We start from the raw sequence: 22,122 nt of genomic DNA, 5'->3' as shown, positions 1-22,122 counted from the left end.
CCTAGCAGTCCGGAGGCCACGCCAAGACTCCTTAGAGACAGCTGAGAAAGCCCAGTTCCTAAAATATCATTGGCTCTCCATGTCCAGGTTTCATCCTGTGGCAGAAGCCACTGAAATCTTCTAAAAGGATAGGATGTGAGTTCCCTCCTTTGGGGCAACAGTCGTGGTCTGAACAGAGACGTGGGGAGGGAGGCAGGAAATGGGATGGCAGCTGGAACGCCAGCTAAGGGGTGGGTAGAGGCTTCTCCGCTGGTCGCAGGGACTCAGCCGAGGCCTTTTCTGCACGGCTCTAACCCAAGTTGCGAATGTGAGCTGGAAGGCATGCTGCCACCTTATCTGTCCGTCTGCCTCGACCACGTTCACAACCTACGGCTGGAATTTGAGCCATCGAGGAAGCCGAGCCGCCGGACGGCCATCGAGCTGCTGATGGCTCTGGCGGGCCGTGCCCTGGGGCTGCGAGGCCTGCGCCTGGAGTGCCGCGGAGAAAAGCCGCTCTTCGACGCGGGCCGCGACGTCCTGGAGGCTGTGCACGCTGTATGCAGGGCGGCCAGCCAGCTACGCCACCTCGACCTGCGGCGCTTGCCCTTCACACTGGACGACGCGCTGGTGCTGCAGGCGGCGCGCAGCTGTCCCGAGCTCCACAGCCTTTTTCTGGACAACAGTACCCTAGTGGGCAGCGTGGGTCCCGGCTCAGTGCTCGAGCTACTGGAGGCCTGCCCGCGCTTGCGCGCTCTCGGCCTGCACCTAGCCAGTTTGTCGCACGCCATCCTCGAAGCGCTGGCGGCGCCAGACCGCGCGCCTTTCGCGCTCCTGGCTCTGCGGTGCGCGTGCCCCGAAGACGCACGCGCGCCCCCGCTGCCCAACGAAGCCTGGATCGCGTTGCGCCGCCGCCACCCTGGGCTGGCAGTGGAGCTGGAGCTGGAGCCCGCGCTGCCCGCTGAGAGCGTGACGCGCGTCCTGCAGCCAGCGGTCCCCGTGGCTGCGCTGCGCCTCAACCTCTCAGGCGACACCGTAGGCCCAGTGCGCTTCGCAGCGCACCACTACGCCGCAACCCTGTGCGCGCTCGAGGTGCGCGCAGCCGCTTCAGCCGAGCTGAACGCCGCGCTGCAGGAGCTGGCGGCGCGCTGCGCGGCCCTGCGCGAGGTGCATTGCTTCTGCGTGGTGAGCCACTCGGTGCTGGACGCCTTCCGCGCGCACTGCCCGCGCCTGCGCACCTATACCCTCAAGCTCACGCGCGAGCCGCATCCCTGGCGGCCTACGCTCGTGGCGTGATTGGGCGACTTCTCTCTCTCGTCCCCGCGGACGTAAGCGCTCTGAGAGGGAAGTGGGGTGCCCAGGCGCGCCCCGACTGCTAGTGCCTTATTTTGGGATTGTTGTCCCCCGGGTCTTTACGGAGTTGGGAACTGTGATGGCATCCGGACCAGTCCTGGGCGCCCTGAGACCACTCGCTGCTCTCACCCTCTGCAGACGCCCCACACGCTCAGTCCTGGACACACTGCCCCCCTCTCTTGCCTCCACCCCTCTGCGGACTCTGCAGCTCCGCGGCCCCGGCGCGGGGATAGGGAGGGCACGGGCGCGGGCCGGGCCTCAGGGGTGAGTGTGAAATAAACAAATCCTGCAGTGTTTCTGCGTCCTATTAAAGGCGGGGTCGGATCTGAAAGGGAAGGGCAGGGAACGCGCGGGGTACGGGAGGAGCCATCCCGGCAGAGGTTGGGTTTCCTCAAGGTCCTCTGGACGACACAGCTGCGGGGGGTCATGGGCGGGGCACTCGCGCCCTTGGAATGACTACGTCCCGGGGTTCGGCGGGAGGGGGCGTGCTTCCCTGCACCCTCATTCCTATCTGCTTGCCCTGCTTGGGGCTTCACTGTGCCTCTGGCCATTACCTTCTAGGACTTGCCCAGCCCACACCAGGTCGCGCACCGGCGATTTCTCCCGTAGAACAAAGAAGGAAATAGAGGGACTGAGAAGGGTGGGACTCGAACCCAAGTCTCCCACTCATCTCACCCCACCCCACCCCCCCCACCCCACCCCTCCACTCCACTCCACTCCACACATCCCATCCAGCCAGCCTTTTCTGCCTGCTGGTGCCTCGGCCGCTGTCCGAGCCCCGCCCCGCGGGCTCGCACGTGGCCCCCGCCTGACCCGGCGCCCCGGGGCGGAGTAGGGCGGAGCAGGCGGCAAACGCAGCACTTTCCGCGGCTTTGACAAGCACGCAGCGGCCGGGCTCCAGCACTGAGCCGGGCCGAGACTGCACCATGCAGGAAGCGCCAGCCGCGCTGCCCACGGAGCCAGGCCCCAGCCCCGTGCCTGCCTTCCTCGGCAAGCTATGGGCGCTGGTGGGGGACCCAGGCACAGACCACCTGATCCGCTGGAGCCCGGTGAGGGCCGGGGCCCCTCGATTCCCGCTGTGGTCCCGGGGTCCCTCCACATCAGTGAACACCCATGCCCGCCCAACCCCCGCCTGAGACCGGGCCGTGGATCCCCGGATTTGGCCATTCAGGGAAGTTCACCTTGGAGGGGGCGTGCGAGAGGGGGGTTTCCTCTGCGGCCGAAGAAGGGTTAGGAGCCTGCCTTCTGAAGACCTAGAGCCCGAGGGACGTTCGAGGCCATTTAGTTACTACCCTACCCCATCTGACAGATGGGAAAACAGAGGCCGGGAGATGGGAAGGGCTGGTCTAGCTCAGGGTCACATTGCGGGGCTGTGGCCTGTCCAGGGCTGGAACCCCGTCAGCCTCTCCTTTCTGAGAACCGAGTATGGAGTCAGGGTCTGGCTGGGGGTAAGGACTCACTGTGGTCGCTCCAGACTAGGCCTCGGAGCCCGTTCTGGCCTGGCCTCGACCCATATCCCGTAAGTGGCAGGCCTGGACCCCAGAGTGAGCGTGAGTGTGTGCGCGCGCTGGAGCGCAGGACCGGCCGTGGGCAGGCACCGCTCACCCTCCTGGTCTCCGCCCGCACGGTGGGCGGGCGATGTTCTTGGTAGAGCGGGACCAGTTTCCTCGTAAGCGACCAGAGCCGCTTCGCCAAGGAAGTGCTGCCCCAGTATTTCAAGCATAGCAACATGGCGAGCTTCGTGCGCCAACTCAACATGTGTGAGTCCCTACGGCCGGGCGGGGAGCGGGGATGGGGGACTCGGTGCCGGGGATGGGGCGACCCACGCCCCCACGCCCCACTCCCCAGACGGTTTTCGGAAGGTGGTGAGCATCGAGCAGGGCGGCCTGCTTAGGCCGGAGCGCGACCACGTCGAGTTCCAGCACCCGAGCTTCGTGCGCGGCCGCGAGCAGCTACTGGAGCGCGTGCGGCGCAAGGTGAGGGCGGCCTGCGGGAATGAGCAAAGCGGCGGAGGGGTGCTGGGACTTTCTGCCTTGCTCCTGCGACCCAGTCCCGATGGTGCCTCCCTCCTGCAGGTGCCCGCGCTGCGCGGCGACGACGGCCGCTGGCGCCCGGAGGACCTGGGTCGACTACTGGGAGAGGTGCAGGCTTTGCGGGGAGTGCAGGAGAGCACCGAGGCGCGGCTGCGGGAGCTCAGGCAGTGCGGGGGCGGACGGGGAAAGAGGGGACAGGGGTGGGAGGTTCGGGATGAGACCATAACTGGCCGGCCGGCTGTTCTGGGCAGCCTCTTCCTCTCTCCGGCCTTGGCGCCTCCATCTAGACTTATGGGCGATCTCTAGGATGGCCAATCATCGCGGTGGTCTCCTGGGTCCCCAGCCTCGCCATTCTGTGGGGGGTGGTGACTGGGCGAACTCTCAGATGCTTCAGCACCCTCCCACCCCTTCCTCAGGCAGAACGAGATCTTGTGGCGGGAGGTGGTGACACTTCGGCAGAGCCACGGTCAGCAGCACCGGGTCATTGGCAAGGTGTTGCTCTCCCCATGCCTCGCTTCTCCCTCCAACTCCTCGACACCCCATTCCACCGCCCAGTCCCCCGGCGCCCCTGTTAAGCCTCCCTCCCTCACCTGGAAGTGCCGGGGTAGAGGGGGTGTGTCCAAAGTATGAATTAAACCTTTGCTTTCTCTTCAGCTGATCCAGTGTCTCTTTGGGCCACTTCAGGCGGGGCCGAGCAATGCAGGAGGCAAGAGAAAGCTGTGAGTGAGAAAGCCAAGAAGGCCCACACCCACCTCCAAGACCCTCCAGAAGTCCCCTTGCAAGGACCCCTTCTCCTCTGGAAACTCCTTCACCAGGAATCCTCATTCCTCCCCCTGCACTACAGGCTTCCCCACCCCATCTAGGATCCACTTCCCCCCAACTCTGCCACCTGGTATCCCCACTCCCAGATCCTCCCATTCAGGACCTTATTCCCAAATTCCTACCCCAGCAGCCCCTTCCCCCTCCCACAAGGCTTCCCAACAGCTGAGGCCCTGGGGCTCAAACCAGGTTCCCTCCCTCCCCTCTCTACCCACAAAGGGCCCCCATCTCTGGGGGAGCCCCTTCCACCTCTAGCATGTGACTGACACCCTGGCAACAGGCCTCAGCTCTGCTGACTTGGCTGCTGGGGCCTGAGGGAGGGAGGGAAGTGCAGGCCGAGGGGCATGGGGGCTGACCTTGCCCCACCCCTGTCTGTGCCCGGATCGACCACACAGGTCCCTGATGCTGGATGAGGGGAGCTCATGCCCAACACCTGCCAAGTTCAACACCTGCCCTCTACCTGGTGCCCTTCTGCAGGACCCCTACTTCATCCAGTCGGTAGGTTTGTCTTCTTCCCCCTTCCCAAGGACATGGCTGGGCTTATGGAGATCCTGTGCCTTCTCCCCATCCCCTAAAAGGAAGAGAAGATGGAAGCCAGCCTTCCCCCCAACCAGACCCAGGCCCTCCAGCATGGACTGAGCCTCCTCCCTCAAACCTTCTCCCTTAGACCTGGCCCAGTGGGTGTTGGTGGGGTTCTGGCTCTCCCTGTGCCTACAAGCCAAGGGCTGGGCCTAGCCTTCTACTTACAGCCCCTCCCAGAGACGACTTTGGGCCTCAGCCCTCACAGGGCCAGAGGCCCCATCATCTCTGACATCCCAGAAGACTCTCCATCCCCTGAGGGGACCAGGCTTTCTCCCTCCAGTGATGGCAGGAGGTAAGGGGGACAGGGCTGCCCCTGGGGGGGCCTGTGGGGGAGGGCCTGGCAGCCCAGATGGCTGTGGGGGTAGAGGGAGAAGTCAGTGCCAGGGTCTGGTTGAAGCTTTTCTCCGGTGCAGGGAGAAGGGCCTGGCACTGCTCAAAGAAGAGCCGGCCAGTCCAGGGGGGGATGGCGAGGCCGGGCTGGCCCTGGCCCCAAACGAGTGTGACTTCTGCGTGACAGCCCCCCCACCACTGCCTGTGGCTGTGGTGCAGGCCATCCTGGAAGGGAAAGGGAGCTTCAGCCCCGAGGGGCCCAGGAATGCCCAACAGCCTGAACCAGGGGATCCCAGGGAGATACCTGACAGGTAAGCAGAGCCCCAGCTGGCCCATAAGCCCTGTGATAGAACAACCCTTACCAGCCCACAAAGCTTCCTAGCCATTTGACTCCATGATACTCACCTGATTTCTTGGCCCCAGCATCAGAGTTCTGTGGAAAGCAGAGCCTCCCAGTCAGGGCACTCAGCATCTGTGGAAGGGCTTAGGAACCTACATATCAAATGAGTTCCCTGGGGTGACTGCAAAGTACACAATAGTTTTGTTTTGTTTTGTTTTGTTTTGAGACGGAGTCTCGCTCTGTCGCCCAGGCTGGAATGCAGTGGCGCGATCTCGGCTCACTGCAAGCTCCGCCTCCCGGGTTCACGCCATTCTCCTGCCTCAGCCTCTCCGAGTAGCTGGGACTACAGGTGCCTGCCACCACGCCCGGCTAATTTTTTGTATTTTTAGTAGAGACGGGGTTTCACCGTGGTCTCGATCTCCTGACCTTGTGATCCGCCCGCCTCGGCCTCCCGAAGTGCTGGGATTACAAGTGTGAGCCACCGCGCCCAGCCCACAATAGTTTAAGAAGCATCGGTGGCTATGAGGTGGCTCATGCATGTAATCCCAGCACTTTGGGAGGCTGAGGCGGGCAGATCACTTGAGGTCAGGAGTTCAACACCAGCCTGGCCAACATGGTGAAACCTCCTGCCTCTGCTAAAAATACAAAAATTAGCTGGGCGTGGTGGCATTTGCCTGTAGTCCCAGCTACTCAGGAGGCTGAGGCAGGAGAGTTGCTTGAACTTGGGAGGTGGAGGCTGCAGTTAGCCAAGATAGTGCCATAGTGACGTAGTGGGTGACAGTGAAACTGTCTCAAAAAAAAAAAAGAAAAAAGGAAAGAAAGAGAGAGAGAGAAAGAAAGAAAGAAAGAAAGAAAGAAAGAAAGAAAGAAAGAAAAAAGAAGCATTGATATTATTGACATTTGCATAGGGAGGGGAGGAGTCCCAAAGCCCCAGCACCACTACCCAAACTTCAGGTCCCAGGTAGAAAGCAGAGGCACTTTCTCTGTGCGGTTTATGGCAGGGGTGGGGAGGTTGGGGGTAGAGAGAGGATGGGGGTCCTCTCCTATCATTTTCTAAATGTTGGGGGATTAAAATCTTGATGCATCTGGGTTCCTTGGGAACTTAATGGGGGGTGGACACTGCAGGCCAAAAGCAGTTCTCTCTGCACAGGGGGCCTCTGGGCCTGGAAAGCGGGGACAGGAGCCCAGAGAGTCTGCTGCCTCCGATGCTGCTTCAGCCCCCTCAAGAAAGTGTGGAGCCTGCAGGGCCTCTAGATGTGAGTACTCCTTCTGCTGAAACAGGGGCATGAGACCTGGTGGGGTCTAGCTCTCTGTGGAGCCTGGGGAGGGCACCACTGACCCAGAGCTCTCCTCAGGTGCTGGGCCCCAGTCTCCAAGGGCGAGAATGGACCCTGATGGACTTGGACATGGAGCTGTCCTTGGTAAGAAGTGGGTCGGGGAGGGCAGAGGCCAGGGGTGGCTGAGTCAAGCCTTCTGGTCCATAGCTGTTCTCTGTAAGCCAGAGCCATGTCTCTAGAAGAATTGTCACAGTGATTTCCCAGCTGTCCCCCTCAGCTGCTAGGTCCCCTCCCCAGCTGCTCCCTGCGGTTCTCACGCAGATGCAGCCCTTGGTTCCAGAGCGGGGTGAGCCTGAGCTGGCGGTCAAGGGGTTAAATTCTCCAAGCCCAGGTAATGGTTGTGATGACTCGTACCCGGGAGGACGCTGTGATTGGGCTGAGCTACCTTGATTGCAGATTGAGGGGGCAATCTGCAATTTGCAGGGAAATCCTGAGTTCAGGCTGCACTGCAGAGTGTTCCTTGAGCCACCCATGCCCTCGCCATTGGGCGAGAGTGGGGAGGTTAAGAATGGATGTTTCATCCTAACTGAGCAGAAGGCAGACAGGCAGGGCTCTCCTTCCCTGAAGAAAGGAGGGGGAACCTTTCCCCTGGTGAGCGCAGCCCCACTTCTCCTAGGGAAGGACCCCACACTCGGGGCCCCACTCCTGCTGGATGTCCAGGCAGCCTTGGGAGGCCCAGCCCTGGGCCTGCCTGGGGCTTTAACCATTTATAGCACCCCTGAGAGCCGGACCGCCTCCTACTTGGGCCCGGAAGCCAGTCCCTCCCCCTGAGACCCCGCGCCTCTGAAGGGGCTTGGAACCAGTCCGCGGCTGCACATCCTTCTTGGCTTCCTGGCGCCCCCTGTCGGGGGTGAGCGAAGCCCCCACTACTGAACGGCCTCTCTCAACTACCCCGACGAGCCCTGCACATAAACTCCATTTTTTTTTTTTTTTCTGTTTCTGGTCTCTTTTCTCTATCGACCAGGGAGCGCAAGAGTTGTGGGTGGGGGGTGATTTCGCATTTGTAGAAGCGTCCAGATACTAGATCTTTAATAGAGGAACCCCAGGAGAGTGGAGGTGCTTGGGGATCCGGTGCCTAGCTCCGTTGCTTAGGTCCGGATCCAGGGCTGGCACGGGGCCTCTGCAATCTCTGGGAAGCGGGGGCTTCTGGGTCACAGTCAGCTCTGCAATGCATGCGTTCTGTGATCCTGGTGAGTTGGTATCCTTCTCTGGACTTCCTCTGTGACAGGCAGAGAAGAGGGGTCGATGACAAGATAGATGGAAAGCACCTGGAAATTGGCAGGCCCTGAGTGGGCACTGGACGTGTGGGGCCGCGGGCCGAACTGCCCCCTCCTGGCCTCATCTCCTGGTGCGCCCCGGGTGGGGAGGGAAAGCTGACTACGTGCACGTCCCCAGCCAGCGCGCGGCCTCCGCGGTGTGGCTCCTAGTGCCCGGGGAAGAACCCTCACCCTCCCTATTCCCAGCAGCCCTGGCCGCCCCGCCCCCGCCGCAGCTGCTGCACCCACCCCCACCCTGCCCGGCCCTTTCTGCACCGTCATCTCCTGCCCGCCGAGGCTCGACCCGTGAGTGGGGCCGCCCAAAACGGGCCAGACCGGGAGCCCCACTCCCGGCTGTGGGAGGGAAGGGAAACCGAGATTGGGCAGAATCAGCGCCCCGCCACCGGCTGCGGCGCTCGGGGGTCGGGCGGAGGGGAGGGGGTAGGTCTGTGGGCCCCGCCCTGCCGCAGGACTCTCAAGCTCTGGGACTGGGTGGAGGCAGGTAAGGGGGAATCCGTGCAGTCGCACATGCGCAAAGGCTCTTCACTGTCCCAAGACCCTGGCTTCCTGGCCAAAGAACCCGCGCAGCCAGGTAGGGTTGGGGGCTAGGACCCAGCTCCATGCCTCGCCACTTGGCTCTCTGGGAAGCATCGGACCTGTCACCCTCGAAGGACTGGCCGCTAAATAACTTCGGTATTGAGAGCTGTGAGAGCCTCAAAGGGAGGGCCCGGACCAGCTGGAGTCTCTACCCCAAGACAGGATAAAGGGCAGGACTTGGGGTCATAGGAGGAGGAGGCTAACATGAAAACAACTTAGGTTGGAGAGAAGGAGGGGCCAATCCAATCTGCACCCTCCCTGTGTCTGTCCCGAGTAGGTGCTGTCCCCCTCTCCCTTCCTTTGCCCACCGATTGGAGGGACACTCTGGAAAGCTCAGTTGAAGAAAGCAGACAGTCTGCCTGTACACAGTGCAATGATGTCAGTTAATGCAGTAGTGAGGGCTTGTGTTGTTCACGGGGTACACAGAAGAAGGAACCACCAGCCCTTGGGACACTTAGGCACTGGTGTAGACAAGGGAACATTTGAGTCCTAGAGGATGGATAGGTCCACGGAACGGAGGGAGGAGAAAAGGATTCCAGTCTTAGCGATCAGCATCAGCAAAGGCTCCGAGGTGCCAGAGGCATAGTGAGTTCTCTGAGCCCTGGCAGGTGAAGGGAAGCTGGGAAGGGCCTGGCTGTCCAGGGTGGTGGGAGGAGGCTAGAGTAGCCAGACCAGATATTTTGGGTTCTCTCTGATGGGCAGTTGGGTGTGGGGGGAGGTAGATAGGTATTTAGGATGGAATTCTGCTAGACAGGAAAATATAGTTCAGTTCCTCATAGTTCAGGCTGGAGCAAGTAAGATTCCAGTTTTACCACTGAATCTCTGAGGCTGTCTCCTCATCTGTAAAATGGGAACAGCAGTCCTAGCCCAGAGGGTTGTAAAAGTCACTGTGCTATCAGGCCTGGTGGAATGGGAGTAAGAGGGGCTTAGAGGGACTGTTACAGGACATGAGGTGACGATGGTGGGGTGGCAAAGCAGGAGCTGATGGAGACTCACTGAGAAGTGGAGAAGCAAGACTCATCACAGATGGGACATAAAGGGAGATGGAGGGGCAGGGGGGTAGTCCTGGTCTTAGCTGGCCCCGTGGGGGAAGGGCTTCAATGGGAGGAAGCCAGGGTGTGAAGTGATGGGGGAGGTATAGTGTGACACCACAGGGTACTGAGAGAGACCTGGGAGGCAGGATGGCGTCTAGGACTAAATCCTCTCTCCCAGAGAAGGCCGAGCCTCCTAGAGCCAGAGAAGGAGGCAGAGGAGGGACAGCAAAGGGAAGAAGAGGTGGGAGGATGCCATGTGAACAAAGCCAAGGCGGGGAAGAGGAGAAGTTATTATCGGGGTGGGAGTGGGCTGAGGGCATGGTCCAAGGCCTGATGTCTTTGCCTCCTAATGCCGGGGATCTTGCTGGCTGGGTCAGGCCACTCACAGGAATGGCCATAATCCTTGGTTGACAATAAATGGACAAAGCAGCTGGGTGCGGTGGCTCATGCCTGTAATCCCAACACTTTGGGAGGCCAAGGTGGGCGGATCACGAGGTCAGGAGTTTGGGACCAGCCTAGCCAACATAGTGAAACCCCGTCTCTACTAAAAACACAAAAAATTAGCTGAGCTTGGTGGCGGGCGCCTGTAATCTCAGCTACTCGGGAGGCTGAGGCAGAAGAATCGCTTGAACTCAGGAGGCGGAGGTTGCAGTGAGGGGAGAATGTGCCACTGCACTCCAGCCTGGGCAACAGAGTGAGACTCTGTCCAAAAAAAAAAAAAAAAATGGATAAAGCAGATTGACTCTCCCTAATAGCTGCTGTTGGTAGAGATAGTCTCTCAAGAACCAGGCATGGTGGTTCACACCTGTAATCCCAGCACTTTGGGAGGCTGAGATGGGAGGATCGCTTGAGGCCAGCAGTTCGAGACCAGCCTGATCAATATAGCAAGACCAGGCCAGGTGTGGTGGCTCACGCCTGTAACCCCAGCACTTTGAGAGGCCGAGGCAGGCAGATCATGAGGTCAAGAGTTCAAGACCAGCCTGGCCAACATAGTGAAACCCCGTCTCTACTAAAATAAATAAATAAATAAATAAATACAAAAATATATATATAGCAAGACCCCACCTCTTAAAAAAAAAAAAAAAAAAAAAAAAGGCTGGGTACAGTGGCTCACGCCTGTAATCCCAGCACTTTGAGAGGCCAAGGCAGGCGGATCTTTTGAAGTCAGGAGTTCAAGACCAGCCTGGCCAATATGGTGAAACCCTGTCTTTACTAAAAATTCAAAAATTAGCTGGGCATGGTGGTGTGCGCCTGTAATCCCAGCTACTCTGGAGGCTGAGGCACAAGAATCACTTGAGCCTGGGAGGCGGAGGTTGCAGTGAGCCAAGATTGCGCCACTGCACTCCAGCCTGGGCAACAGCGATACTCCATCTCAAAAAAAAAAAAAAAAAAAGTCTCTCAAAATAGGGCGACCCATGGAGGAAAATCAGTCCAAGTTCGGCAAGCATTTGTCGGTAGCCTGTATGAGCTAGGCCCTGGGTACTTCAAGATCAAACAACAAATGTCTGTAGGTCATTCCCAGGTCAGCAGGGAGCCAGGTGGGTCAGCAGGAAGACAGTCACATTGGGAGTTAGGGCTTCAGTAGGGAGACAGGTGGGTCTCAGGCGATGTCAAGAGATCTTGGTCAGAGCTAGGCCTGAAGAAGATTCTGGTATCTCTGCTCGGGAATCAGGGGACCAGGAAGGGCCATGAAACTACATTGGGGTTGCACTATGGTGGTGGTGTTGGTGGGAGGGTGTAGAGGCGGGGCTTGTCCTGGAAAGTTGGATCTCAGGGTCAAGGTAAGGGGAGAGGGGCAGCGAGGCTCTCAGCACTTTGTGCTCTGGGTGCAGAGGGGACTGGAGGGTAGAGTATGGAAGCGGGGAGCTCTGATCCTGGGTTCTGCTGGGCCAAAGCAGGAGGCAGAAGGCTGGACTTAGTAAGTGGTGAGGATGGTGAGAGAAATATTCAGCAGTCGGACTGGAAAGGACTTGTCTGCAAGCTGGGTGTGGAGTATCAGCATCAATCCTAGGTTTTTCTGCCTGGTTAGGTGGGGAAGCAGATTTGAGAGAAAGATCTTAGTTTGGATAAACGGGGTCTGAACTCGCCGGGGCTGGAGCTCATGAGGTCCTGGTTGGAGAGGGCATTCAGAGAGTAGATGCCAGTCCTGGGAAAGGCAGGGGAGGAGAGGAGAGCCACGGCTGACGCTTGGGGACAGAAGGAGGAGCCTGAGGAGGAGACAGGACAGAGCGTCTGGAGAGGCAGGAGGACACCGAGTTCCCAGTGTTGGCCTCCAGGTCCTGTGATTGCGGAGCCGACTGGCGGCTGGGATCGAGGTGAACTTAGACCCCAGCCCGGGTGTTCACTGGGGGCATTGAGAGAGAGGTCAGAGCGGCGAGGGCAGCGGGGAGGGCAACCCCCCATTACTTCTCTCCCCTTTCCCCATGCAGCCCCGACAATGGGCAACGCGCAGGAGCGGCCGTCGGAGACTATCGACCGCGAGCGGAAACGCCTGGTCGAGACGCTGCAGGCGGACTCGGGGCTGCTGTTGGACGCGCTGCTGGCGCGGGGCGTGCTCACCGGGCCAGAGTACGAGGCATTGGATGCACTGCCTGATGCCGAGCGCAGGGTGCGCCGCCTACTGCTGCTGGTGCAGGGCAAGGGCGAGGCCGCCTGCCAGGAGCTGCTGCGCTGTGCCCAGCGTACCGCGGGCGCGCCGGACCCCGCCTGGGACTGGCAGCACGTGGGTCCGGGTGAGCGCGCGGGGCGGGGCCTAGAGCAGAGTAGGGACGGGGCTGGGACAGACAAAATGCCCGGGGAGGGCGGGGTTGTCGTCTCCGCTAGAAGTAGGCGAGTGTGAAACCGCACAGGGGTAAATTGAGCCTCAGTCACTCCCACTTCCGCCCCAGGCTACCGGGACCGCAGCTATGACCCTCCATGCCCAGGCCACTGGGCGCCGGAGGCACCCGGCTCGGGGACCACATGCCCCGGGTTGCCCAGAGCTTCAGACCCCGATGAGGCCGGGGGCCCTGAGGGCTCCGAGGCGGTGCAATCCGGGACCCCAGAGGAGCGAGAGCCAGAGCTGGAAGCTGAGGCTTCTGAAGAGGCTGAACCGGAGCCAGAGCCAGAGCTGGAACCCGAGCCTGAAGCAGAACCAGAGCCGGAACTAGAGCCAGAACCGGACCCAGAGCCCGAGCCCGACTTCGAGGAAGGGGACGAGTCCGAAGGTGTGAGGCCGCCCAAACCCTGAGCCGGCTTGGTGGGAGGGCATGGCCTGGGAAGCGAATGCCGGACCCCACCTCTTTGACCACTGTTCCTGAATCTCTAGATTCCTGAAGGCCAGAGCTCTGATCGGCGGTGCCCTGCAATGCTGGATAGGACCTGGGATGCTGCTGGAGCTGAATCGGATGCCACCAAGGCTCGGTCCAGCCCAGTACCGCTGGAAGTGAATAAACTCCAGAGGGTCGGACGGGACCTGGGCTCTCTCCACGATTCTGTTTGCCCAGGAACTGAGGGTGGGTACCTCTGAGTCCCAGGGACCTGGGCAGCCCCAAGCCCACCACAAGCATCATCCAGTCGTCAGCCCTAATCTGCCCTTAGGAGTCCAGGCTGCACCCTGGAGATCCCAGACCCAGCCCCCTAGTGGGACAAGGACCTGTCCCTTGTGCCCGCATACACAACCCATTTCCCCTCATGAGCCACTTGGCAGCTTGTGTAGGTACCAGCTCAACCCCATGCAAGTCCCTGAGTTGAACATGGAGCAAGGGGAGGGTGACTTCTCTCCACATAGGGAGGGCTTAGAGCTCACAGCCTTGGGAAGTGAGATTAGAAGAGGGGAGCAGAAAGGGACCTTGAGAAGACAGAGGCCACACACATCATTGTCATTACTGTTTTAATTGTCTGGCTTCCCTCTGGACTGGGAGCTCAGTGAGGATTCTGACCAGTAACTTACACAAAAGGTGCTCTATCCATATTATAATATATTCGCTTACTAAATGAATAAGGACTTTCCAACTGCGTTTCTGAGTTTTACAGATGGGAAAACTAAGGCCAAAGGATAGGAGTGGGGGTCACACAGCTAAGTCTGAAGGGAAACTGGAAGCAGCAACCACCTCTGCACCTCACCTGGTCCAAGAGGGGTTCAGGACTTGGGCCACCATACTCTAGGGCCTGTCCCTCAGGTGCAATTGCAGCTGCTCCTAGGCTATGCCAACTTCTGCCAGAGACCAGCTGTGAGGGTGTGAGCAAAGACAGAACAGCAGAGGCCAGTGGAGGGAGTGGGGAACAGGGCCAAGGGAGCTCTTGGGCTTGACTCTCAAGGCCTGAATCACTGTGTGTGTGTGTGTGTGTGTGTGTAATGGGAGTGGGGCTGGGAAAATTGGTGCCTTCCAGGAAGGAGTGTCCTGTCCACCCCCACCCCCTCCCACAGAACCTTCAGGAGCTGCTGCTGGCAGCCACAGGAAGTAGACCATATAAATATGGAATAAATACATGACCAGTGAGAGAGGCAAAATGTTGGAAAGCAGACCCCAGACCAGCTGGGTCTCTACTACCAGAACCCCAGGCTCAGGCCATCAATCACCCCAGGAGAAGGGATCCCGACCCCCACCAGGACCCAGTGAGAGGTAGACTGCACGAATGCTGAAGGAGCACCAAGGGGCCAGGTGAGGGAAGGGAGAGACTCGAGTACTTGGACAACCAAAGCCATCTCATGCAAGGACAAGTTTCTATTCCCAAATCACCCCCATCCCCATCAATGCTCAGCTCTCTTCCTGCCCCCGTGCCTTCCCTCTGCTCAACAGGGAGCTGGAGGCAGGAGGGTGACTCAGTTTGCCAGACATGCTGCTGCAGGTCCCCAGGCCCCAGGGAGGCTGGCAAGGGACACAAACACTTTGATGTTGCCACTCCTCCTCAAGGAATGCTCCTGCCCTCCCAACACCCCCAAGAAACACCTAGGCCATGGAAGCACAGAGCAAACTGCTTCATGTTCTGGGGGCCTATCTGGAGCTTCTGTCCAGGGCCTCTCTCTGCAGCCCTCAACGGACATCAGTCGGGTAGCAGGCGACCCAGCTCCGCCTCATCCAGCCGGTTGGTGGCCATGATGTGCTCCAGCTGCTGCCGGTAGCGTGCCAAGTCCTGCATGAAGTGGGGCACCCGGGTATTATCCAGCACCCCATGGGGCCGCAGGTGGTCCACATCCTCATAGGACACCTGCAGGAGGAAGCTGGGCATCAGGCATAGGCAGTGGCCCCTGGCTTTCAGGTAGCTGGTCCCAGCCCACTGCTTACAGCTCACAGCCCTTTGCTCCGGGACTCCTTCCTCTCCCCTCCTGATCCACAATTAGTTACAACGTTTTATACCTCTAGACTCAATCCTTCATCTTTGCTCTTTCTCTCAAGTTTCTTTTTGTCATAGATGCCCTACAACCCCACTTCTCTCTCCAGCCCAGCCTCTCCCATCACCTCCAAACATGGGCATCCAACTGCCTCCTTAATGTCTTCCCCTAGATAGCCCTCAGGATGGCCTCATGTCCAATAGTCAACTCCTGAGTGCCAGCTTATGCCAGTTCCACCCTCTTCACAGTCACCCAGGTCAGATCCTAGGGAGGGGGCTTGGACTCTTACCCTCCCATCAGCGTAGCCACTGAGTTAAAAGCATTCCCCTCTCTGAAGAGCTCTCCAGCTTGTCCCTTCATCTCCAACCCAGCGGCCACTGTCTGGTTAGGCCAGACCACCATCCCTTCTGCAGGAGTGACAGGTAAAGCCTCCTCCATGCCTCTGCACTCCCTTCCCTAGTCCTCTCTCCAATCCACCTCCCATAGGATGTCCAGAAGGAGCCTTCTGAAGCAAATATCAGTGTCACTCTTCTGCTTAAAGCTCCTCTCACTCCCCGTTGCTTCAGATGAAATCACTTTCCTCGGCCTGGCACAAATGCCAGTGCCAAGCAGTTGGTCCCTGGCTATTTCTGCAGCCTCCTTCCCCTGGCCTTCCTGATCACTCCCTTGGCCTGGAATGCTCACCTCCTTTGAGATGCAGTATCTACATACACCTGCAGCCTCCGTTAAGCACCTGATTTTGCTGCCAGAGTCATTTCATCTCCTGTTCTCACTTCCACTCACGCTGCCCCCCACCACCAGAGGCCTGACACCCAGCCCTCGGTCTAGCACCAATCCGAGGCTCAGGGAATTCTACAGCGAGGCAGGGAGCTGGCCGGAACCTCTGAAGGTCCGCAGCCCCTCACCTTGCCCAGTGAGGTCAGCAGCGGGAAATCGATGGTCTGGCGATGTCGCAGAATGCGCACGATGCCGTCCAGGTACACTTGGTCCTTGCTGAAACAACCTGGGAGGGCAGGAAGGCGGTGAGCCCCGCCCCTCCCCGCCCCCACCCCGGCTCTAGGCACCTCCCGGGCGCTGGAGCCCACCAGGCAGCGAGGTGTCCGTCTGGCCGCGCTTGGCGCGCACGCAGTACTCCCAGCGCACGTCGGCGTCCTGCACGTAGCGCGCCAGGTCCTGAAAGAGCTGACGGAAGGACATGCGCGCGGCGCGGTGGATGGTGTAGTAGAGCAGCGCAGCGCGCCACAGGAACGGCTGCTTGCGGAACAGCACGCTGTGCAGGCTGGCCAGGCCCTCCTCCGTGGGGTTCGCCGGCCGCAGCCCGTACCGCAGCCGGCCCTCCGCGTTGTGCCACGGCTGGCGCGCGTTGTTCACGCCCCGCAGGTAGTGGGTGCCTGCGGGGAAGGCGAGGGGAGGCGGCGCTGGGCGGGGCGTTCGGGGACCGGCCTGCGAGCCCAGCCCTGGCCCTGTTCCATCTGGCCCGGGCTCTGGCCGCGACACTTCCATCCTCATGCTCCCGAACTCAGGCTCGCACAGAAGCTCTCCCAGCCCCAGGCAGCGTGAAGCTCCTCCTCCTGTGGACTGGCACCCAAGGATCCATAGAGGCTCACATACATGAATCCTCTCCCACCCATCCGCCCCCCACCCTACACCCACGCACCCACACACGTGCACGAACTCTCCCAAACTGACATTGCCCCCAGCCCTCCTGGGCACAAGAATACATATACCACCCTGCCCAACATCCTGGGTGCCCATATCATCTTGAACAGTCACGCTGATGCCCCCGGTAAAAATCACCTCTTGCCCAGAGCAACAGGATTCTCGAGGAAGAGGGACAGACAGATAGGAATAGTGGTTAGTGCCCTGCACCCTCCTGCCCAGCCTGACCAGTCCCCTCCTAAACCAGGCGCCATGTGTCCTCAAGCCAAGTCCATTCCCAGGACCTGGCCTTCCATCCACCCTGGAGGGCCCGTGTGGTGGCTGGCCTGGTGGGACCCTGAGGGTTCTCCCTCTGGCCTATCAGGGCCTGATCAGCCTTGCCCCCACTGTCGGGAGAAGTCGGAGAGGAAGTGGAGAGAGAAAAATATACCCGAAAGGACCAAGAGATGAGGGTGAGCCCAGAGTGTGGGCAGGCATGTTCTGGCCTACCTCTGTGAGCCAGAGGGTGGAGGTGGCTGCTCAGGAAAGGAAAGCCCCAACCTCAGGAGGGATGGGGAAGAAACAAAAGGGGGAGTTATTGGGGCCTCTCCTTCCCACCCCTCCCAGCTCCCAGGCCCCTTTCATGCCTACCCATCTGCCCGGATACCCACACCCTGACCTATCTCATGCCGCAGCATGCCCTCCAACCAGTACTGGCGGGCTCCGGTCAGGTTGATCGCCAATGTGGGCCGGCTGTTCTCCACCATCATCACTGCCTGGGACAGCAGGTCCTCACTCAGCTGCACCACAACCTGCAGGTGGCAGTGCTCTGAGCCATGGCCACCAGCCTGGGCCCAGGGTGCAGGTGGACCCAATGATGCCACAGGGCAGCGGGGCCAGACAATTGGCCAGGGCACCCACCCTTCATCACCTCTGCTCAGAACCAGCTCCCACCTCACTGGGGCAGGGGCAGGGGCGGGTCAGGTGTGGAGCTGGACCTGGGACCGCCCACAAGATACCCTGATTTGGGGCATGTAGAGGAAGGGCTCTGCAGGCAAGCTCACCTCCCCGACGCAGCCCTCCTTCTGCATGTATTTGCGCACAATCGACCATATCTGGCACTTGGTGAGCAGCTGCCCCCCAGTGGCAGCCTCAAAGTGTTCATAGGTTCCAAACTTCTCCAGAACAGCCTCAATGATGCCAACTGCCTGTACACGGGGCCACAGTGGCTGGTCAGGACAAGCCCTTGGGTGGTCAGGGCCAGGATATAGTGGGGAGGCTGGACTGACCTGATGGATGAACTGTCCAGAGGCCTCACAGTACTTCTCCAGCACAGCCGTGGGCATGGGCTCCTGGTACTCAAACTGTGGATTGTAGGTGTAATGGGACTGGAAGAACTTGTCTCGCTCACGGTCCATGTTGGTTGGCCGCAGAGCCACCAACATGCAGGGGCTCTTGCTGGCAATATGGCCTGCATCCCTTTGAGTCTTAGCAATGTGAGGCAGGGAGGCTGCAGGCCGCAGGGTGCCCCCACCTGGGTTCCGTCCCCGTCCAAGTGGAGGCCGTCCCAGGGTGCCACGACCCTGCCGGCCAATACTATTTACAGAGTAGGTGCTCTCACTGCGACGCATGTGGCCACGGTGACCCAGGTGCATCTGTGAGAACGGCTGCTGCTCAGGCTGGGGCTGCAGTGCTGGGGGGACTGCCAGAGCCAGGGGCAAGGCCAGGGACTGAGACCAGGGGTACAGTGGTGGCCCATCTCGGTCTGAGGGCTTCAGCCTATGGCGCAGGGATGGGGGACTGGTAGGGGGGCTGGGGGGTGCCTGATCATACGCCTGAGCCCCCGAGTCCAGCACCATTCTGTCTTGGGGGTCACATCCAGCCGGGTCACTCCAACTCCCCACACTGTCGACCTCTGGGAACAAAGAAGGGCATGTGGAGACCAGCATGAGTGGGTGTGACCAAACGACCAGCAGGCCCTGTACTCCACATTGCCTCTGCTGGGCCCTTGGTAGGGGCCCAGGCTCTGCTACCAGGGGTCTGATTGGCTGCAGCGTCCATTGCCTCCAGCAGACTCACCCAAGTATGCTGGGCCAGGAGAAAGCACGTTTGTTTTCGTTTTTGTTTTTTGAGACAGGGTCTCACTCTGTCGCCCAAGGTGTAGTGCACTGCAATGATCATAGCTCATTGCAGCCTCCAACTCCTGGCCTCAAGTGATCCTCCCGCCTCAACCGCCCAAAGTGCTGGAATTAAATGCATAAGCCACCACACCCAGCTGAAAGCAAGAGTTTTAAACACCCACCTAGATGGTGGTTACTGGAATCCTCTCAGCCTGAGCTCCTGAAGGCAAGGACTGAGCCCCTTACTCGTGATTCTAACCTCTGTGCTCACTCAATCTGGGAGGTGGTACAGTGCAGCTTCAGTTGCCTGGGCAGATTAGGTAGGTGAGAAGGCCTCAGGGACTGCCTTCAGCCTATGGCATCTTCTCAGTGCCACCCCTGCCCACCCACCTGGCTTTACTCACATCCTCCTGCCCATTTGGTCTCAGTCAGTTTCAATGTCTGAAAGCCCCATGCTTATGCCAGTACCCCCTAGAATGCTCTCTCTCCTCTGAGCTATCTGTTGAAATCCAAATTAGAATCTGCTTTTGGGGAGCAGAAGGAAGCTTCAGCAAATCCAAGCCAATCTCTGGCTTGTCCCCTATCTGAGGGATCTTTCCAGTGGTCATCCAAAGCCAGTGTCAGGGCGCTCACCCCGACTCTGTTCCAGGACTCAGTCCAGTCCCATCTCTCCCCAGAAACTGCCTGGAGAGGCTCCAGCTGCCAAGCTCCCTTGCCTGCTCAGTAACTCACTTCCAGCATTTCTCCTCTCTCCTACATCATCAATCTCTTCCTCTCTACTGGAGTCTTTCCATGAGGATAAACACATGCTGTTATTTCTCCATCTTAAAAAACAAAACAAAACCCTCACTAGAACCCACACTCCTCCAGCTACAGCCCCGCTGCATCTCCCTCCATCTGCTCCTATTGCAGCACATACCTCGAGTCATCTATACCCAGTCTCCAGTTCCTTCTTTCCTGTTCTCTCTTAAATTCACTCCAATTAGCCTTTTGTTCCCGGCACTCCATTCAAATTGATCTGATCAAGGTCACCAATGACCAGCAATGACCTTCATATTGATCAGCACCCGATACAGTTAATCACTACATCCTGGAGGCCAGGCAGGGTGGCTCACTCCTGTATCCCAGCACTTCGGGAGGCCGAGGCGGGCAGATCACCTGAGGTCGGGAGTTCGAGACCAGCCTGACCAACATGGAGACAGCCCCGTCTCTACTAAAAATACAAAATTAGCTGGGTATGGTGGCACATGCCTGTAATCCCAGCTAATTCGGGAGGCTGAGGTAGGAGAATCACTTGAACCTGGGAGGCGGAGTTTGCGGTGAGCCAAGATTGTGCCATTGCACTCCAGCCTGGGCAACAACAGCGAAACTCCGTCTCAAAAAAAAAAAAAAAAAAAAATCACTGCATCCTGGAAACATGCTGTCCACTTGGTTTTCCAAACACAGTCGAACTTAGTTCTCCTCCTACCTTGCTGGTCATCCCTATCTCCCTGACCTCTTAACACTGTAATGCTCCAGGACTTGCCTATGGAAACTTCTCCATTTATGTTCACTCCCTAGATGTTCTCATCCACTCTTGTGGTTTTAAATACATTAGCTCAGACTTCTTCCATAAACTTTAGACCAGTGTTGCCAATTTCAGTGCAATTTGAGATAGTGTCTATTTGCCCAGGCTGGTCTTGAATTCCTGGCCTCAAGCCAACTTCCCACCTCAGCCTTCCAAGTAGCTGGAACCACAGGCACATGCCATCATGTCCAGCTTCACTGCAGTGTCATCACTTGAATGTTTAACAGGCATATCAAACAGAATATGTCCTCTGTCTGAGACGTTCCTCCCCCTATATAATGGTATGGGTCACTCTCTCACTTTCCTCAAATCTCTGCATCAATACCATGTTATTAGAAAAGCCTAACACACCCTCTATAAAACAGTAAATCTCCTCTCCCCTCTCCACTATCTCCCCTTCCCCAAATTATTGTTCTCTGTAGCAGTCATCACCATCTGGAGTGTACTTCAGTACGCTTTATATTTGTATGATAGGTATATTTGATAGTTATCTGTTTTATCTTTTCCAACATTCACAGCTGGGTCCCCAGAACCCAGAACAGTGCCTGGCCCACAGCAATTGCTCAATAAATAAATGAATCCAAGAGCCCTTCTTTCAGAACTAGAATTATTCCTTCCCTGCACTTTGCTTCCCTATCTAGACTTCATCTTCCCCCTCTCCACTCCTCTCTACCCTGCCTAATGACCAGCTGCTTGAAAAGACTTCAGGTCCCAGGTTTCACTCCCTTTAACTAACTGTACACTTTTTTGGACTCCTCACCCCTTTACAGGTTTCTACCTGGCCCAGTCCCCTCCATCTCCCCTTCTTTCATTCGACATACCTCCTCGAAATTACCAGAATACGCCTGTTTTTTTCACGTCTCGGGTCCTTCCGCCAAGAGTGCCTTTGCAATATATTCCTGGAGCAAACTTAATCATTCTTCAAGGCTCAGTTTAGGCCTCACTTCCTCTAGGAAGCCTTCTCCGCGTGTAGTGTCCCACTGCTTCGGCGACTTCTTTACTCAGAGCTGTCACTGTCGGAGCCTAGGTCCGTGTCCTCCTACCACCCCCTGAACTCCCCGAAGGCAGGAACGGGGTCTGATTCACCCCCGTGTACCAAGCACCCAGCACTGGGTGCATAATGAATGAAGGATGGATGGGGGAGGAGCCCCCCACTATTAAGGCGGGGTCTGGTGACAAATGAGAGGGTGTGGCCTGTGCCGACGAGAAGCCCCGGAGAGGACAAGGTGAAGAGCCAATGGGGAAGCAGAAATTGAGGAGGAGCGTGACCTGCAGCCAATAAGTGGTGGGGGATAAGGTGAAGGGCGTGCCCAATGGAGGGTGGGGCCAGGAGACAATGGAGTGGAGGGTTCTCCGGGAGGTCAGGAAAGGTCGCCTCGCGCGCCTCCTCCCGGCCTTTGGGGGGTCCGTCCGCGTGCCGTGCCCCCACCTGTTCGCTCCTCTGCTCGCCGCCCACCGCTCACGCTCTGCTACACCGGCCACTGAACGCCCAGCCGGCGGGAGCCGACGCCGATGGCGTACGTCCTCGGGCGCGCGCACGCTCTTACGAAAGCTGGGGGCTTCGCGTCAGTCTCCCCGGCTGCGCGCCCCCGAGGCCACTGGGAGCGAAGCCAGGCAGGGTTGAGGGGTGGTGTTCGTGGTCCTGGGCCCGCCCCCTTCCCAAAGCCCCAGCGAGTTACTCTGCTTCAGGGGCTCCCAGGCGGCCAGGGCGGCCTAGACTCTTGCTCACAGCCTGGGCGCGTAGACTTGGGGGCGTAGCCCGCGGCCTCGGGAACGCAGTCCGCACAGAGGGTAGATGCCTGCATAGGCGGGGCGCAGCCCGTGTA

The 22,122-nt window shown here is 58.9% G+C and overlaps 5 protein-coding genes across 10 annotated transcripts; 4 read left to right on the top strand and 1 right to left on the bottom strand.

Annotated features, from left to right (window-relative positions):
- Positions 1-204: 204 nt before the first annotated feature.
- On the top strand, positions 205-1,625 carry FBXL8 (F-box and leucine rich repeat protein 8). The gene has a single exon (XM_063611785.1). The coding sequence runs from the start codon at positions 205-207 to the stop codon at positions 1,270-1,272; it is 1,068 nt and encodes a 355-aa protein (XP_063467855.1). The 3' UTR covers positions 1,273-1,625.
- Positions 1,409-2,164, top strand: LOC129492991 (uncharacterized). Its single transcript, XM_055298604.2, has 2 exons — positions 1,409-1,593; positions 1,891-2,164. Exons 1-2 carry the CDS (start codon positions 1,409-1,411, stop codon positions 2,162-2,164), a joined length of 459 nt encoding a protein of 152 aa, XP_055154579.1.
- Positions 2,165-2,252: 88 nt separating this feature from the next.
- Positions 2,253-7,700, top strand: HSF4 (heat shock transcription factor 4). 3 transcript variants are annotated; one of them, XM_055298557.2, is made up of 13 exons: positions 2,253-2,378; positions 2,981-3,089; positions 3,178-3,305; positions 3,405-3,529; positions 3,779-3,854; positions 4,017-4,081; positions 4,577-4,679; positions 4,931-5,055; positions 5,177-5,404; positions 6,584-6,689; positions 6,789-6,854; positions 7,032-7,101; positions 7,387-7,700. In XM_055298557.2, the coding sequence occupies exons 1-13, from the start codon at positions 2,256-2,258 to the stop codon at positions 7,539-7,541; spliced, it is 1,479 nt and encodes a 492-aa protein (XP_055154532.1). In that variant the 5' UTR covers positions 2,253-2,255; the 3' UTR covers positions 7,542-7,700. The 3 variants fall into 3 exon arrangements, with proteins under 3 accessions (XP_055154532.1, XP_055154533.1, XP_063467841.1); XM_055298558.2 differs by having other exon boundaries at positions 4,917-5,055; positions 5,281-5,404; XM_063611771.1 differs by lacking the exon at positions 7,032-7,101.
- Positions 7,031-13,650, top strand: NOL3 (nucleolar protein 3). 3 transcript variants are annotated; one of them, XM_063611786.1, is made up of 6 exons: positions 7,031-7,101; positions 7,999-8,118; positions 8,237-8,332; positions 12,087-12,389; positions 12,546-12,865; positions 12,965-13,650. In XM_063611786.1, the coding sequence occupies exons 2-6, from the start codon at positions 8,028-8,030 to the stop codon at positions 13,163-13,165; spliced, it is 1,011 nt and encodes a 336-aa protein (XP_063467856.1). In that variant the 5' UTR covers positions 7,031-7,101; positions 7,999-8,027; the 3' UTR covers positions 13,166-13,650. The 3 variants fall into 3 exon arrangements, with proteins under 3 accessions (XP_063467856.1, XP_063467858.1, XP_063467857.1); XM_063611788.1 differs by lacking the exon at positions 7,031-7,101 and having other exon boundaries at positions 8,083-8,332; positions 12,546-12,863; XM_063611787.1 differs by lacking the exons at positions 7,031-7,101; positions 7,999-8,118; positions 12,965-13,650 and having other exon boundaries at positions 8,239-8,332; positions 12,087-12,379; positions 12,546-12,863.
- On the bottom strand, positions 13,515-22,040 carry MATCAP1 (microtubule associated tyrosine carboxypeptidase 1). 2 transcript variants are annotated; one of them, XM_055298560.2, is made up of 8 exons: positions 21,118-22,040; positions 19,462-19,553; positions 17,899-18,524; positions 17,674-17,817; positions 17,289-17,421; positions 16,057-16,362; positions 15,877-15,974; positions 13,515-14,847 (listed from the first exon to the last, which is right to left on the bottom strand). In XM_055298560.2, exons 2-8 carry the CDS (start codon positions 19,535-19,537, stop codon positions 14,683-14,685), a joined length of 1,548 nt encoding a protein of 515 aa, XP_055154535.1. In that variant the 5' UTR covers positions 19,538-19,553; positions 21,118-22,040; the 3' UTR covers positions 13,515-14,682. The 2 variants fall into 2 exon arrangements, with proteins under 2 accessions (XP_055154535.1, XP_055154537.1); XM_055298562.2 differs by lacking the exon at positions 19,462-19,553 and adding an exon at positions 18,912-19,036.
- Positions 22,041-22,122: the final 82 nt, after the last annotated feature.

This window comes from Symphalangus syndactylus, chromosome 11, assembly GCF_028878055.3.
Source record: "Symphalangus syndactylus isolate Jambi chromosome 11, NHGRI_mSymSyn1-v2.1_pri, whole genome shotgun sequence".
NCBI lineage: Eukaryota > Metazoa > Chordata > Mammalia > Primates > Hylobatidae > Symphalangus > Symphalangus syndactylus.
This window is presented reverse-complemented; position numbering and strand designations above follow the sequence as displayed.